Genomic DNA, 17,383 nt, shown 5'->3' with positions numbered 1-17,383 from the left:
AAACGGTGTCTGAGAGGAATTGCAGCCTGAGGCTCTAAGAGATTAGCCTGGGCTGTCAACTACTACCTCACGTCTGGACTACAGCTTGTAGTCAGGGGTCTCAATCTCGCGGCCCGGGGGCCAATTGAGGCCCGCGGGATGATATTTAGTTGCCCTCGCGAGTAGTCTGAATCATTCTGAAACACGCACACAGGTATTTCACGAAATACATTTTCTTTAATTTGTCAACATAAATGGTATGATTAATTGCTTTCCTGCTCATGAGTAGGATCAAGACATGTGTAGCAGGCTAGAAACCCTAGTCAAGCGTAGTGCTCTTGAATGCAGCCCCAGATTGGTCCAGTCCCCTAATTAAGGCCTTATTTAAGGCAGCTGTGGCCATTGTACCTTAGTATGGCTCGTGAACTTTTGTACAGGCTTCCAATTCATTTGATTTGTTATATGATTTGTTATATTTAGGTTCAATGCTCGTTCACATAAATGGGGTGTTTATCGCGTCATTTGACTCACCCTTATGCAAAATGAATCGAGCGAGAGCGGTGTGTTTCACTCAAGACGAGCAGTGCATCATTATGAATTCATACGAGAAATTCAAAATACAAATTACAGCCAAGGGGAACAGGGTTGCCCATAATAAGGCTAGGGTTGCGTGCTGGCAAAAAATAGCCGACCGTGTTAATTCGTACGTGAAAAGATTCTGCATTTTGCCTAAAAAATATCATGTAGGCCTATCATCATGCCTTTTACCCCCATAGATGTGGTGCCAACACGCACCTACGAACATGGGGCCAAGTCAAAAATAAATATAAAAACATTATTCAATGTGGTAAATTGTAAGCATCCATTTTAATAATTTCAGGTGAATCTAGCCTATGATTTGCAATGGCCTAGGCTCCAACCTTTAATCTCATGTTGATTACCTGTAGCAAATAAAAAGAAACCACAAATGAATACGACTGGGAGGGAGACCACTCCACCGCCCTTCACCACCTCGGAGGAGCTGGCTCTCGTCAGCAACGAAGGTCGGCCGATGATGGTGTATGGGGGGATGTCCTCTGACCCCACTGCCTCCACATCCAAGGCGTTTGTAATGAGTATGTATTCATGTATTGGCATTGGACATAAATAATTGTCTTGCTAATCAAATGTGAAATGATTGAGTGTAAATTAATCGTGTCATTTTTAGTTGAAGGTACAAACATTATTTTGGAGGAGCCGCCGTCAAACAAGCTCCAATCAGAGGTATATAACTATCAAAGGAAAGTGTCAGGTATTCTTCTAAATGTTAAAATTTTTTGGAAAGAATGTCCTATAATAGGTTTCCCTGATTCTTGCAGGAGACTCTGTCGGCCTGTGACTCCAGGGCGACTATGGAGGTGATTTTTCTTAACAATTCACACAGCTATAATATGAATTTGTAGATTAAAAAATGCCTAGGCCTAATTGAGTCACTGACATAGCGGTTATGTAAGGGATAATGGACAACACGCACTTGACTAACCGAGGTTAATGTAGGCTACGTTGAACGTGGGGCCACCTTTGAACTTTCTAAAGAGCCATCACAATGGGGAAACTCAACCGAGCAGTGCTGTAACTGTTTCACATGACTCTTCCTTTTGATCATTTATTCTATAGAGGGAAATGGCATTCGATGGGCCATCCACCTCCACCTCCTCAAGGCCTTCGAGGGACAGACAAGGTTTTTATTTAGGTTATTCCTTTTGTAAGGTGCGCCACAAGGCTTTGACCATGGTAACTGAATTACGATTTTAACCCATCATTTCTTTAGATTGGAACAGACACTATAAGGGCGCTGTACAAGCGCAACTTGAAGCTGGACAACGATATTAAAGTCTTGGTGAAAAAAAATTTGAAGATCGAGATCCAGCTCCTCGAGAGGGTAGGCTATTTTTAGATTTTCTTTGGTTAAGCTCGACTGACTACTGAAATAATGTTTTTTTTCTACTTTAACAGCAACTGCATGGCGATGCGACGGCTAATAAATAAAATAATTGAACACGAGCAAATGTTTTTCCGTCCATTGTATTTATTGAACAAAAGTCACAATGAAGTTATGAGATTACCAAATGGAATGACACATTAACATTCACACCAAATGTAGCCTACTTAATAAGCAAAAACTAGACCAAGTGATCTAAAGAGTTTTATTCACTCACCCAGTGTGTGGGTTGAATATGAAATTTACGGAACACCACAGATTAGGGAATTGTAAACAGGCATTTGGGACCCTGCAAGTGTAATTGAATGTATAGTAAGTGGAACTAAAATCATTTCTGAAATGTTGACATTCTGTGGGCAAGACCTTGGAAAATCTAAATGAAAAATGGGAAAAAAAAAATAGGCTACAAAAGAGACCGTGCGTCAATTTGGAATAATCACGTAATTAACGCGTTGACTTGCCCAGCCCTAAAAAAAAAAACAACAAAACAAACGCATCCTTCCAAGAGGAAAACTAAACAAACAAAAAAACTAACCAAAAAACTGGTTAGCGATGGCCCGTCTGACCGCCGTACCTGTGGGATGATCCACCGTGATGGGGTCCACGACATCATCTGCCACCAATGGCACTGGGGCTCTCTCTTTGCGAATTGTTGCTATATTGTGGAGCACCACACATGCCGTGATAATTTGGCTTCCCCTCTCTGGCTTGACCCTCAAACCACGGAGGCAGTTCCAGTGGGCCTTGGTTACTCTAAAGGTCATCTCGATCTTCACCCGGCATGTGCTTAAGGCCCTGTTGAACCGTGCCTCTGATTCACTCTGTGGGTCGCCGTATGGTGTCATTAAGAACGGCATGCAGGCATGCCATCTGACCCCAACAAGAATTCCATCATAACGGCCCATTAGAAAGAAAAATGTGATCAGTGCCTTAATCAACATTTACAGTTAGTGATCTTGTGTATTGCGCCACACCTTGCTGAAACTGTCGGCAAAGACTTGACTCCCGAAAAATACGGGAGTCATGGACCGAGCCAGGCCATTTGGCATCCACACTGGTAACCATGAGTTGATGGTCAGTCATCTGAAAACGGCATTTCTGTTACAATAGTTGGGCCATTATGAAGCATCTAACATAGTTTTAGTAGGCTACCTGAACACTTCCCATATAATCCAGATAATATGTAGGCCTAAATTACCTGCACATTGATGCTATGGGTTGACTTTCTGTTGACAAAGTCAGCCTCATGTTCCCCTAAAGGTCCAGTGATGGGGACATGGGTGCAGTCAATTGCTCCATTCAGTTTGGGGAATCCTATAAAGGGAATATGTAGAATGATACAAATGCAAACGTGTACACACTGGGCATTATTCCGTAACCTTTAGTGAATAAGTCTGTAGCAGGTTCACAGAGCGCTTGGACACCAGGTTTGCTTTTTCAAACAGAAAGTACTCACACAATTCCTTGGACGTAAATCATAACTCCGCTCCAAGCGGTCACAGGATGCGTTTCCAGGCGATCTCTGGTGGCGATCTCTGGTGGCGATCGCCCCTGCCTCTCTCTCTCTGCTCCCCGGTTTTCCCCCTAACCACAAAGCAGGCACATATATACAAACATTCCCTGATTGGCCTGAGTGCCGACACCTGCTCGCACTCAGGTCCAACCCCCCCCCCAGCCAATCCGGTGCGCTCCCAACCTGCCCATACTCCCCCTGCAGGCCAGACGTCACACGTCCCCCCACAAAGTCCTATTCCATATAGGGGTGGGAAAAATAATCGATTCTTCAATGCATCGCGATTCTCGCTAGAACGAGTCTGTATCGATGCAGATCAATTAATAATCGGAATTAAAAAAATATAAAAATTAGAAAACTTTTTTTTTTTTTTTGCCTGCTGCAACATTCTGTTCGCCAGAGAGGGATAATTTTTGTCATTTTAAAATCATTGAATTTATCTTCAGTGTGTATTGGCCAATCTGATTTGTCTTGACACGATTGCGATTCAGCCTACGCGTAGCATGCATGCAAACTCACAGCCAGACACAAGAACTCCTTCTAATTCAAGAGCAGCTTTTCCTTTAATGACATAGAAAAGAAAGATTTGAAAGAAAATAAAACTGAAACCTATTTTTTGCATGCTTCCATATTGTGTTATAATGCAAGCTGCATTGATTATTGCATTGTTCATAGAAAGTCATATTTGTGACAAAGCTTTCTCTCTTATGGACTATTAGATGAGTTAATTCATCTGTTGATGTCTTCAATGATCATCACAAAAGTAGGAAGTGATTAGCAAACTCTGAGTAGCAAACCCAGATGTCTAGATATTTTTTTGAAAATCACGCATGGAAATGTACATAAAAAAAATTGTTGCATCGATAATCGCTTCAGAATCGAATCGTTGACCTCATAATCGGAATCTAATCGAATCGTTAGGTGCCACCCCTAATTCCATATAAAATAAGAATTGGGACATTTTAAGCTACACATAAATGCACATCACTTGGGAGACGAATATCCCGCACGCAGAAATTCAAGACTGACGCGCTACTTCCACTCAGGCGGTTTAATTTTACCTGAAAGTGTGTAAAATCCTTCCTTGACAATTTGACTGGGCAAGAAGCTGGGAAACGCCACGAACATATTCAGCAAAATATTGAGCGCAGCTGCAACCTTGCGTATAGCACGGCACACCGTATTTTTGCATCACCAACTGCATTTAAATATGTGCCCGTGGCAAAAAAACGCAGTGAAACACACAAACTGCGCAACAGTAAGTGCACGGCTTCTTTGTGTCGCATTGCCTATGTACGGTCCAACAAGGACGATCAAATAACGAATACCCTCTGATGAGAATCTGTATCTCTCATAAACACCGGAACACCCAAAAATGGTGGCACCATTGTCGGAGGAGGGGCTAGGAAGCTGCGCACGCCGATTTAAGTAGCCGATCTCCGGCTAGACTAAGCCGAAAAGCTGCTCCCGACCAGGTTTGGTTGCGAGCATAAGTCACCATGGTGATACAGCGACGCTTAAAGAGATCGGCTTTCGGGGTACAGCTAACCCAGGCTTTCAGCTCAACATACCTCGCTAACCCTCTAATCGAGCTTCGTAGTACAGGCCCCAGGTCTGCAGATGTGGGAAGTGATCATTATCTTGGATGTACAACAGTCAGACTTAGGTTTAAAGAGACCTCCGAGTCAAGTATGATACATCCAAGCTGGGAAATGAAGATGTACTCAAAGCATTCAGATTACAGAATAGGTACCCGGCTTTACAACAACAAAAAGACCTAGGAGAGGATCAAGTAGAGAGGGATTTTGAGGTAATGCAGAAAGCGTACACAGAGGTTGCAGAAACGGTCTTAGGTAAACCCCGGAAGAGGAAGAAACCATGGATTAGCGAGGAATCATGGCAGCTAGTGGATCAACGGGAAGCTAGCAATAAGAAAATCTTAAGTACTCGTTCAGAAAGGGTGAAGACACAACTAAGGGTAAAATATGTAGAGAAGAACAGAGAGGTTTAAAGGAGTATCAGGGCAGAGAAGAGGAGATGGCTGGATAACATCGCAAGTCAAGCTGAGGAGATTGCACGAGGTCAGCACATGTAGACACTGTATGTACTGACAAAGTCTTTATGCAATTTAAAACCAAGACAAAGTACAGCAGTGATGGATAAGAACGGAAACCTGCTCAGTAAGAAAAAGGATGTACAGGATAGATCGACCGAGCACTTTAAAGTGCTGAACAGGGAAACGCCAGTGAATCCGACAACCATCACAGACGAAGTAGGATTTGATTTGGTAGTCGAAATTCAGGAGATGGCAGCGAACGAACCAACTCTGGGTGAGGTAAAAGAGGCAGTTAAAAAGTTGAAGAGCTGGAAAGCACCTGGCAGGAAGATACCAGGACGAATTGTCATTGACAGAGTGAGAAATGGCGTTGACAAGAGACTGAGGAAGGAGCAGGCGGGCTATATGGAAGGAGAGGAACAACAGACCAAGTATTTATACTGAGGAACATCATAGAACAGGTAAACGAGCGGCAAGCAACCCTATATGTGAACTTTATAGACTTTGAAAAAGCTTTCGATTCGGTTCACTGTGACAGCTTATGGATCATTATGCAAAAATACGGAATCCCAGAGAAGCTCGGGAGGATAGTGAAATTGTTCTATGAAGACTTTCAGTGTGCTGTAAGACCAAGGAGAGAGAGGCATGTGGTTTGACATCACGACTGGGGTTTTTAAAAGCAAGGCTGTAATATGTCAGGGTTCTTTTTTCTGTTTGTTATGGATTGGATAATGTGAAGGACATTCAGTGAAGGACAGAATGGCATTAGATGGAAGCTAACATCAAAACTTGATGACCTACTTTTTGCTGATGATGTTGCATTACTATATTCCACAAGACAGCACATCAAAGATAAAACCACCAGAATGCACGAGGAATCCAAGCGGGTAGGGCTTAGAATCAACCTTGGAAAGACAAAATTCTTAAGAATGAACGCGAAAAACCAGACAAGAATAAACATTGATGGGCAGGTTATTGAAGAGGTGGAAGAATTCACGAATCCTGGAGCAAAATTTAGTAAAGAAGGAGGCGGATTGAAAGACCTACAGAACAGGCTCTCAAAGGCAAGGGGGGCATATTTCAGACTAAAGAGGATTTGGAACTCAAACAGCATCTCGAGGAGAACTAAGCTAAGACTGTAAGACCTTGGTGTTACCTGTCGGTGATGACAAATTAGTTGTTGTATTCAATAACCAGTGCCTGTGCAGAATTCTCCGTGTCTGATGGCAAGATCATATCAGGACTGAGGACCTGCTTGAGAGCTGAGATGAAGCCACTTAGTGAGGAAGTCAAGATCAGAAGATGGAAGATGATCGGCCATATCTTGAGGCAGAATAGAGAAAGTGATGGCAATGTGGCAATGACCTGGGCACCGGAAGGGAAAAGAGGAAGACCTAGGACAACGTGGAGAAGGACCGTGGAGAAAGAGAGGAGAGATGGTGGCTAGCGGCTAGGGCTTATGGGATGAGGTGCAGGTTGCAGCAGTGGACCGAGAGAAATGGACAGGTTCTGTAAAGGCCCTTTGTGCCACGAGGCATTCGGAGGACAGGTAACAGGATAGCCCCCTGTGGGCGCGTGACGTTGCACTCATTCCCTCAAACCCGGGATGGTGAGTAGTGTGGGCCACATCAAGTGTTGTCGGTGTGCAGCATGGTGACCCCCACCTGGGGGTTAAATGTTTGCTTTAATTCTGTATTAGTTCCTTTTCTTTAGGCTGGAGCTGGGCACCAAACTTTAGGGAGGCTAGGCACCAATGGTGAGGTCCCTTCACTTGCATGCGAGTTAAAGCACTGGGATACAATACAGTTTTAGTTTGCAGTGATGACTGATGTGAGGCCCTTGAGGTGATTGGTAGCACCCCTAGACACTCCTCAGCGTAGTTTGCCTCTTTTTATGTACAAAATATCTCGGCTGATTGTAACAAAGAATATGTTCTCCTTTTTTAGCTCTCTCGTTTATTCGTTTTATACTAATCCTTTTTTTCAGCAGTTCCAGTTTATGCAGATTTTTCTTTCCCATTTAAATAAAGATTTGGTTTATTTTGGAATTACCGTCTCTGTCCGTTCAGTTAAACGAATCTGCTTGCCTCATCAGTATTGTCAATAATATTTAACAACACAAAAGTAACATACCATATTATACTGATTTCCAAGGGTGTAATTCCCCTGGTGGCGTTGTCGTATCTCGGCTCAATCCTCCCCACTATTGCCCTCGCTACACATGCAAAGAAGAAAAGGTCAGAATGAATTCTAACATTGAAATAAATATGTCTTTTTGCAGACTAATTTTGCAGAATAATTCTGTTGACATTGTTACCTCAATCAACATGAAGATACGAAAATATTCTATTATTCTTGAAGGTTTTTAAGTTAGTTAATTTAATGAATTGTGTTGAAAGTAACAATTGTTACTGATGCTCCTCTGTCCTTTGGTGACTCTGCTCCTTCGTTCTTTTGGGTAACAGTGTTCGGGCGTCCTCCCAAATGGAGGCCAAAGCAGTTCATCTCTACATCAGCTGGGGGGGATCGGGCATTTCATCTGCCTGCCTGAACAGCAAGTCCACTTCGCTCAGCTCAAGGCTGGACTACGGGCCTCGGGCTGGTAACAGATTCCATGCCGGTTTGAGAACGTGTACATGGACTGGCGTCAAATGGTGTCGAGAGGAATCGCAGCCTCAGCCAGTCAATGACAGACATGCTGTCCCTCCTCATGTAGCCTATGAGCTCAGATCAACAGGATATATAATGGACCCCTAACACTAAAAGGATAGGGGTCTCGTTATATGAGAAATGACTGAGGAGTCATGCGTCATTCTGGTTTTTATTAGTATTTTCATAAACAAATTGAAAGGTAAATTTAGCTTGAAAGTGCAATTTCAAAATATCCCCTAATACAGCAACAACAAACCAATATTACTCAAGCACAATACTGGTTGTTGAACATTTAAAAGACTTGCATTCACATTGGAGTGAAAGCAATATACACATTTTCCTGCAGAAGAATTCAATAGATTCTGAAATAATGTAGGAATTCTATGTAAAATAAGTGATTAAAATGTGGCCACAGCTGTTCATCTCCAGAGCAACTTGTGGCATAGACGTAAAGTATATCAAAGCAAGCACAGGATCCCCAGTTCCAATCAAATAGATCGCAAAGACAGCAACAAATGCTTCTCCCATCCACCACAAGCACAGACAGGACAGACCCGAAGAAAAAAAAAACAGCCAATAATTTCCTCAGCACCAGTAGTTGAATCCATACGATCACTTTAACGGTTCCAAAACCGTCTCCATCAGTTGGCAACTATCAACGGAAGTAGAAGTCCTTGGTCAATGTGGTGGTGATGGATGGCATCTGCTTCTTCTTATTGGTCGTCTCAAAATCGCGCGCCACCTTGCGGTTGACCCGCGTCATGATCTGCATCAGCTCCAGCTGATTGCTGTGTTCCTTCAGCATCTCGCACAGCGCCTGCATGAACCAGGAGCCTGTAACCCTGTTCCTACAGGCGTAGTAGCCTGGTGGGAGACCATGTACGATACATTTAATACAGAGTTTTTTAATATTTACCCCCTGTGAGTACACTTCAGCTAAATACCACCCCCCACGACCCAATCCACAACAGGGTACTGACGATGATTAGCCTGAAATCCACAAATTCAGAAAACGTGTTTTAGTCTTGAACCCCTCAGATCACTTATGATTTCCAAGGGGCGAAAAACAACGGGCGCGGATCAAATGGCCTCTGGACGCAATTGGATAAACCTAGAACCAATCACAGCAAAGAAATCGGTGGCATCCATCTTGGTTGTTCAAGGAGGGCCTGAAAGGCTTCCTCTGTGGCGGCATCGTATTAAACCCGCCCCATATTTGATAACAGGCTTTGATTGGCCTAGGCCAGGGCTGCTGGACAAGGAGGGGGGCTTGCCATTTTATCGCCTCATGATTCAGACAGCAGTGATTACTGATTACCTGGAGCTGTAGAGTGGGCGTACAAGAAGTCCGCCTCCACGGGAATCCTATTAGATGATTCGTCACTGGAGCTGTCCGTTTGAATGCCATTGTCGAAACGGGTGCCACGACATGCCTAGCAGAGATCATTAATCATTAATTTATTTTATTGAACCTTTATTACCCAGGAAAAGTCCCATTGAGGTAAAGTAATTCTTCTCCCAGGGAAAAAGACTTGCGGCAACATGTTTCAAAATACATAAAAGACCGGACATTGGTTACATACTACAACACAAATGTCATACTATATATACTAGAACACAAACAAGACATTACACTTAACATGACAAGCTAATACAACTTAAATGATACAGTTACAATGTTCAGATAAGGTGGAGATAAGGCAAAACTAGTTTAGTGTCCCATAGCTTGGTCTTAGGGTGCACTCACACTAGGCAGTCTGGTCGTGGCCGTTGGCCGTTTTCACACCTAACCGTGCTCAACTGGCCCCATTGTTCTCTGGCCTGCACTCACACTAGGCCATCTGGCCGTGGCCGTTGGGCGTCGCAACTGTGGCCTGGCCACGGTAGGCTCTTGTACATACGTCATCACCAAGCGTCCGCTGCATGGACCATAATAAAGTCTGCCGCTGTCATGCCAAATTGGTACCGGCTGCCAAATTTGTACCGGCCTACGTCGTCTGTTGCCAGGCAGGTTTGGAATTTGTCAACAACTGATGACGTAGGCCGGTACAAATTTGGCAGCCGGTACAAATTTGGCATGACACCTGTCAGTCAGAGTACTAACAACAATGGACAACAACACAAAGAACACAGTTCGCACTTTGCTGAGTCTGTTGCTTATTTGGATATATGTTTACCGTTTAATGGGAAAGAAGGCTCGTCGCCTTTATTATGTCCGTGGTCGTCGCATGGACTATACGTCATCCAGCTCAGGTTGCGTAGCCGTGCGTGTGCGCGTGTCGGCTCATTAGCATCTGTACCGTAGCGGCCCTTGCTGTAGCAGCACACCTCTCCCAAGTGGCCAAATTGGCCCGGCCTGGCCAGACTGGCCACACTCACACTGGCAGATTTGAGCACGGTTAGGTGCTAAAACGGCCACGGCCACGGCCAGATGGCCTAGTGTGAGTGCACCCTTAGAAGGGTACTGTTGAAAGATCAATAGTAGGGGTGTAGACGGTATAAACGGTTAAGAAAGTACACCGGTGTGGATTTGCGCTATGGTATGGATTTTGACATTACCGTGATATAGGGCTTTGACTTTTGCCGAAAAATCATATTCAAAGTCTGTTTATTAATATTAATATTCGAACATATTCAAATATTTATTAATGATATTTTGACCATTAAATGCCTTCAGTAAGACCTCGATTGGGCTTAGCGAGGTTTGTTTACCGCGTTGCTATGGTTACCGGTCTTGCGCGTTCCAACGGTTTATTGGGTTTCTAATAAATCGCGGTCTAATCAATACTTCATTCACTGCCTCTTCCGTGGTCATTACAATATTATGAATAGACTGCGTCGGGTTCTCCGACGTCTCTCCCTCTTGGCCTGCCCATAACAGGTTCGAATATTAAGGGCTGCCTAATATTTGTTCGAATTTTGATTTATTTTTTGATATTCGATTTATATTCGAATAACTAAGTTCGGAGTCAAAGCCCAAACCCAAACCCCCCCACCCCGGAACCGCGGAGCAGTTGCATTTAAACAGAATTAAACCCAATAACCACCAATGTGTGCAAGGTCCGGGGGGGTAAATTGGGGTTCTAGCTCAAGCAGGCAATTTACCTCGGGGAGTGTAAACGCAAAGGCCGTGCCGCGAAAAAAGCGTGCATAAAACGGCCTATTTGGCAATGTAAAAACGCTCAGTGAGAGAGGGCTGTGACTGAGTAGAACGACTACAAATAAGCAACAAATTCAGTAAAGTGTCAACTGGGTTCTCTGTGTTGTTCTACCAAGCGGCGGACGCTTGGTGGTGACGTATTACGACGTGATGACGAATGTACTGGCAACCGTACTCAGGCCCAGTTGAGATTGTCAAGCGTGAGCAGCACAAGCCAGCGTACTGCAGGGGGGGGGGGGGGGGGCAATCGTACTTGAGCACGGTACAGGTGTGAAACGGACTTGGGCACGGTACAGTGAGTTCGCACTCAGTGCGCTAAATAAACCCACTCATCAGCAGTAATCCACGTTATAATACTGTCCTTCAAAGCCCACCTGTATGAAGAAGAGTTTGGGCTTGGCCACCAGAGTCTTGCAGAGGTCGCCGCGGAACATTCCGGTCAGCGTCTTGAGCTCGGTGGGGGCGTCCGTCCCGTAGAAGATCCCTTCACCGCCGTGGCTCAGCAGCACGCACACAAAGGAGGCGGAGCCACTGTGGTCCTCCTGGGACACTGTGGGGGGGGTGGGGGGGGGGAAACACACCAATTTTTTTCACGCTAACTTATGCTTCTTCTCCATCCGTGCAGGAGGGTCAGCAACTCAGGGATGTGCAGACCCGTTTAGCGACCAGGCATTGAAAAGCGGCATTACTCCTACAACTCAGAGCTTTGGGTCAGTTTAAACGCTGCATAACGTCGTCCTGTACCACTGTGGAGCAGCTCCTCCATCTCTCCGACGGTCTGGTCGTCTTCTCTTCTTATCTTGTAGCCCAGACTGCGGAATGTCCTCTCCAAAGCCTCCGCATCCACGTTGGTCCCCTCACGGGTTTTCTGGCCTGAATGGGTAGGCCCACACGCGCATGCACAAACAAACACACGCACGCACGCACGCACACACACACACACACACACACACACACACACACACACACACACACACACACACACACACACACACACACACACACACACACGTTGTTGCAAGCAATAGTTTTTTTATTGAATGCAGTTTCTAGCCTATTATATATCTTCAATAGAGTAATAATGATTGTAATAAATGTCTGGCCCCCTAATTATATTCCCAACCCTCAGCATGGCCCTCAGTTCGATTAGACAGCCCTTCTCTAGTCGTTATGTTTAGACACTTGACCGTTAAAAAGAAATGCCTTCGGTCGATTGTGTTGAGTCCAGACACTTGGCTAACATTGATCCATGTCCTTCACAGCGGTCTGCAGTATGGCTGTAATCGGACACCAACACGTCCTTCAGAGGCCAGGTGTGAACGCTGGATCGCACCTGGCCTTGGAAGGACGCCTTGAGATGTCTGTGTATGAGGAGTCATAATGGGGGCTTTACCCGTGCTCTCATGGAAGTTCTTGTTGTTGATGATCACACAGGTTCCGATGCTTGGGTAGTCCATTCTGTAGCGGCCGGGGTCCGCGGAACCAGCTCCAGCTTTTCCCTTTTTGAAATATCTGCCAAGACACGTGTAGACACATACATCAATGGCTTTAAGAAGCCCAGAATGCCATGATGATTTCAGAACCTAGATAAGCAATGGTCAAGAACAGGTTCCTCATCCAGGAAGCAAGGCAAACGCGGTACTGTCGGAGTTGTTCAGGTGGTAGCTGATGTTTCTTGTTAAATTAATGTTACTGCATAATGATCTTTCCACTCAAAAGGACTGTGCGGCTTGTATTATGTGCAGAATGCAGAATGTATTATGTGTCTGTAGTTTATTCTGTTGGGGTTACGTCCTGTGTGCTTGGGTAGCCTACTTGTGAACTGTTTCTATCTAACGTTACTCACTGTGATTAAACATGCGCCATGATTTCGCAAAGGAATTTCCTCTGCGATGCCGATAACCGACTAATGATATATCGATCGTCCTTAGGGTCCAGCTATAAGTTACCTGCGAGGGTAAAGCACTATCTCTCTATCTTCCATATAGAGAGATAGTGCCTTTGAAGTTACCTTTGAAACCACCTTCGAAACCAGAATTTGGTGTCCACACTGTCTCCTCGCTCCTCTGCATCGCCACGGTTCTCTGACATGGTTATTCTATACATGGAGTTAGTTACACATTAATACTAGAGCTGTCAGTTAAACGCGTTATTAACGGCGTTAACGCAAACCAAATTTAACGGCGTTAATTTTTTTATCGCGCGATTAACGCAATTATTTTATAAAAAAAGAAAAAAAATTTTTTTTTTTTTTTTCCTTTGGCTCAAAACAAAGAAGCAGTAGCCTGACTGCTATGTTCAAATGACATTCGTTCAAAGCAGTCGTTTAATTGCACTATAGGCTCTTTTTTTGTATCGTCCTGTTTTGATCAGTGTATATGCCAATGTTGTTATCAATAAAAAATCATTTGCACAAGGCAAGCCGATGCACTTCACCATGTTGATAAGAGAATTAAAATGAGAAGAATTATGGGACTAAAAAATCAAGGGATATTTAGCATAGAAAAATAATTTGCGATTAATCGCGATTAATTAGAGTTAACTATGACATTAATGCGATTAATCACGATTAAATATTTTAATCGCTTGACAGCTCTACACACGGCCGGATACACGACGGAGAAGGAACTCATCTAGTCGATTTGTTTCTAAAGGTGACGGTAGAGCTGAATAATGCGACCTGAAACCGCAGCACCGAGGCTCCTGTTTAAGAAAAGCGGCGTCAAAGTGAAAGTGAAACGGCCAACTGATCCCCAAATAACTAGTTTACGCTCAAATCCGTTATTTAAAAAATAATCCTACGTAAGTGATTAACATGAGTTTACAATATATCCCGAAATGTCTTTTAAAAAAGTTGATTAACGTACGCGATCAAAGGTGATGGAGATGAAAGGATGTGACTTCACCTTCAGACAGGTAGATGCTCATCTGGCCGTTACTTATAGGTCCATGGGGTCTACCGACTGACCAATCACAGGGCGGAGCTAGGAGGAACAAGATTGGTTGGAACAGAGCCAGAGGCGTCGTCAGCCCCTTTTTACTGGGGCACGTGCCCCAGTAAAAGTCTCCAGTGCCCCAGTAAAATTCCATTGATCATTATTAAATTCATCTGCAGAAGCGCCGCTCTCGCTATGGAATCGGCAGGATTCATCAAGTGCATCTCCTGCTGCCTCTGGAGTCTTCAGTCGAGCCTGCCTCTTACCAGCCAATCAGAAAACGAAAGGGGCTACATAAAAGCCAATCAGAAAATACCCCTACTCTATCTGGGTAAGATTTAACGCAACAACCAATGATAAAGTGTGTAAAGTATGACCAAGTGTTTCTTTCTGTTCAATAGTCTAGATAGAACTTTATCAATCCCCTGTAGGAGAAATTTGTTAATAAAACAATAATGGTAAAAAAAATAAGGAATCTCCCACTTCCGCTTAATTTAAGGAAGTTCTCTCCAGGCACGCTGAAACTAGTTTGCTAGTAGTAGCGCTTTAATTTGCAGCGTAAGAGAATTCTGAGAAATCTGAATGCTGACAAAATTGTCAGAATTCTGACACTGCAATTTATTTGCACGCTACGACTAGTGAACTACTTTAAAAAAAAAACTCGACACTGCGACCAGGCGACAAATGACTGGGGAGAACCTTCTTAAATGAACCTTTAATGCTGGATTTAATTATCAGAATTCGGATTTTATCCAAGTATTCTGACTTTATTATCAGAATGCTGAATTTTATCTCACAATTCAGAGTTAATTAGCCTATTCGATTTCTGAATTAAAATTCTTGTGATGAATAATCTACATTTGTACAGTCGATGTGCAGCACTTTAATTCCCGTCAACTTTGTTTTCTAACACCAGCATTTCCACAACTATGCTCATGTTCGTGACTGCTATACAAAACCATTTATAGTGCATCTATTTTTCTGCTGGGTAGTGATAGTCGCCCTAAATGCAGCTTTAATTTGGGCTCTGATTCTGAATAAATGCCGCTGCTGAACTGTGTGAATAAATAAAGGGAACTGAAATCTAAAGAAGACGTGTGGTTTTGATGTACCGTGAATTCCAGCTGAAAGTGGAACATTGCTGCCATCAGGGGAAATTAATGTAACCTAGGCATATTGTAAGTAGCTTTCAATTCCTTGTTTTTTTGTTGATCATGTTTCGTTGGAAACCACGGGAGCTGGAAACAGCCCAGAGTAAGTCATCTCCTTTTTTAACGTTACAACAAATTCACAACTTGTTTGACACAAACAATGACAACTTGATTGCTGTTAAAGAATGTTGCCCATATAATTAGCACCAGTTTTTCAATACTGAGCGTCTGTAGCCTGTAGTTTTATAGCACACACACACACACACACACACACACACACACACACACACACACACCATGCGTGCACGCACACACGCGGAAAATGAATAATGAATGAAAAATTGTCTGTATTCAAAACTTGAAGTTTTAGTGGACAAAAACTTCCTTAACACAAAAAAGGAAATTATGGATATACAGGGTGTTTTTAACATACTGGATCCAACAATGTTCCCAACACTGACACAGATAATTCAGATCATTGCACTCACAATTCCTGTAAACAGTTGTAGTTGTGAGCGATCTTTCAGTGTGTCGAGAAGGCTCCACACCTGGCTTAGGTCAACCATGGGGCAAGGAAGGCTTCACCAACTTTCTCTTTTGTCCATTGAAAAGGAGCAACTATGCAAAGTGAGTCAAAGCCACGTTATTGACCGCTTTGCCACCATGAAGGCGCGGCGATGCAGCTTAATAGTGAAAAAATTATCATTTAAAAAGGCTCTATGCAGTAGTGTATGGCCTTATTTAGTTTAATTTAAGAGCTTTGATGGTTCTATAACATTTTCCAGGTTGATTGGTGGCAATGAGCCACCTCACCTTAAGTCAGAAATTCTATTAGTTTTAAACCTTGTTTCTTGCCTTTTTAGTACATGTCGTTCTGGCAAAATTATGCTGTTTCCACACAGCTTCTAAATAAATATAGATGTGTAGACTTCTCCTGATAAAGAGGTGAAGGTCATAAAGAGACTTTTTGTTTATTTGTCAGTTACCTTATTTGTAAATCTTTGAGATGTGTATGTGTTTAAATAAATATAATTGTACGGTACTCATGAATCCATCTTTGCGTCTTTACCTTTACCAGTGCTTTAATATAGCCTACAGTATGACAGTGACAATGATTTTGAAGCTCGTACATAACCTTCTGTATCCATCTATTTCATATTGTGCACACGTAAAAAAAAAATGTTGGCAGTTGGGGGCCTGTGCCCCAGTAAAACTCTAGGTCTAGCAACGCCCCTGCTCTTAGCCAACATCCCTGCTCCTTCCCCTGCCAGCACTACTATGTCTATGTTACATATAGGCTACCATTTGATTACTTATACGTTCATATATGTGTTCAATTGGAAGCTAACCCTCACCCTAATATTCATGAGCCACCTGAGAGCACCCAGCGACCTGGAGACGACGGTCGTCCTCTAGGAACCCTCAGCCACCACCCAGGTCCACGACACCAACATGTGGACCCGGGATGGGCTTCAGGTTAGCGTCAGTCCACCATCCCGGTACACAAGTATACAAGACGAAACCCCAACAGACGCAGAATAGACACATCAAACATGCTGCTGCTCCCAGCAACACAGTCCTTTTGAGTGGAAAGAAATGAATGCACTCACATTCATTTAACAAGGAACATCAGCTACACGCTGTACATCTTTGAAAGGACCCGGTCCTTCTACCTGAACCACTCCGACGGGACCACGTTCGCCTTCGCGATGAGGAACCTGTTCACTGACGCTTGCTTATCAATGTTATTAAATCATCATGGCATTCAGGGCTTCTTTAAGCCATTGCATGTGTCTACACGTGTATTGGCAGACATTTGTTAAAAATAAAATAAATGTAGAGAGAATGAATGTTGGTGTGTCGATCTCTGTTGTACCACGTCCCCGTTTGTAGTTGTGTGTTTAACCACACGGCATCTTTGTGTTGAGGCAATCCAAGGCTCCCCGAACATCATCA

At 43.6% G+C, this 17,383-nt stretch overlaps 1 protein-coding gene and 1 pseudogene across 1 annotated transcript; both read right to left on the bottom strand.

Annotated features, from left to right (window-relative positions):
• Window positions 1-2,027: 2,027 nt before the first annotated feature.
• On the bottom strand, window positions 2,028-6,643 carry LOC115552707 (putative nuclease HARBI1; annotated as a pseudogene).
• A 1,687-nt stretch (window positions 6,644-8,330) lies between these two features.
• Window positions 8,331-14,297, bottom strand: LOC115551864 (caspase-3-like). Its single transcript, XM_030367442.1, has 7 exons — window positions 14,208-14,297; window positions 13,352-13,438; window positions 12,734-12,852; window positions 12,085-12,213; window positions 11,715-11,890; window positions 9,499-9,613; window positions 8,331-9,044 (listed from the first exon to the last, which is right to left on the bottom strand). The coding sequence occupies exons 2-7, from the start codon at window positions 13,429-13,431 to the stop codon at window positions 8,836-8,838; spliced, it is 828 nt and encodes a 275-aa protein (XP_030223302.1). The 5' UTR covers window positions 13,432-13,438; window positions 14,208-14,297; the 3' UTR covers window positions 8,331-8,835.
• Window positions 14,298-17,383: the final 3,086 nt, after the last annotated feature.

This window comes from Gadus morhua, chromosome 10 (genome assembly GCF_902167405.1).
Source record: "Gadus morhua chromosome 10, gadMor3.0, whole genome shotgun sequence".
In the NCBI taxonomy this organism is placed as follows: Eukaryota; Metazoa; Chordata; class Actinopteri; order Gadiformes; family Gadidae; genus Gadus; species Gadus morhua.
Note: the sequence above shows the minus strand (reverse complement) of the source record. Positions and strands in the feature narration are given on the sequence as shown.

Coding starts and splice junctions, on each gene's coding strand:
- LOC115551864 (XM_030367442.1), bottom strand. CDS start 13,431: ATGTCAGAGAACCGTGGCGATGCAGAGGAGCGAGGAGACAGTGTGGAC. Junction 12,853..13,351: donor TTTCGAAGGTGGTTTCAAAG/GTAACTTCAAAG, acceptor GTGTCTTGGCAG/ATATTTCAAAAAGGGAAAAG. Junction 12,214..12,733: donor GAACTTCCATGAGAGCACGG/GTAAAGCCCCCA, acceptor CTACCCATTCAG/GCCAGAAAACCCGTGAGGGG.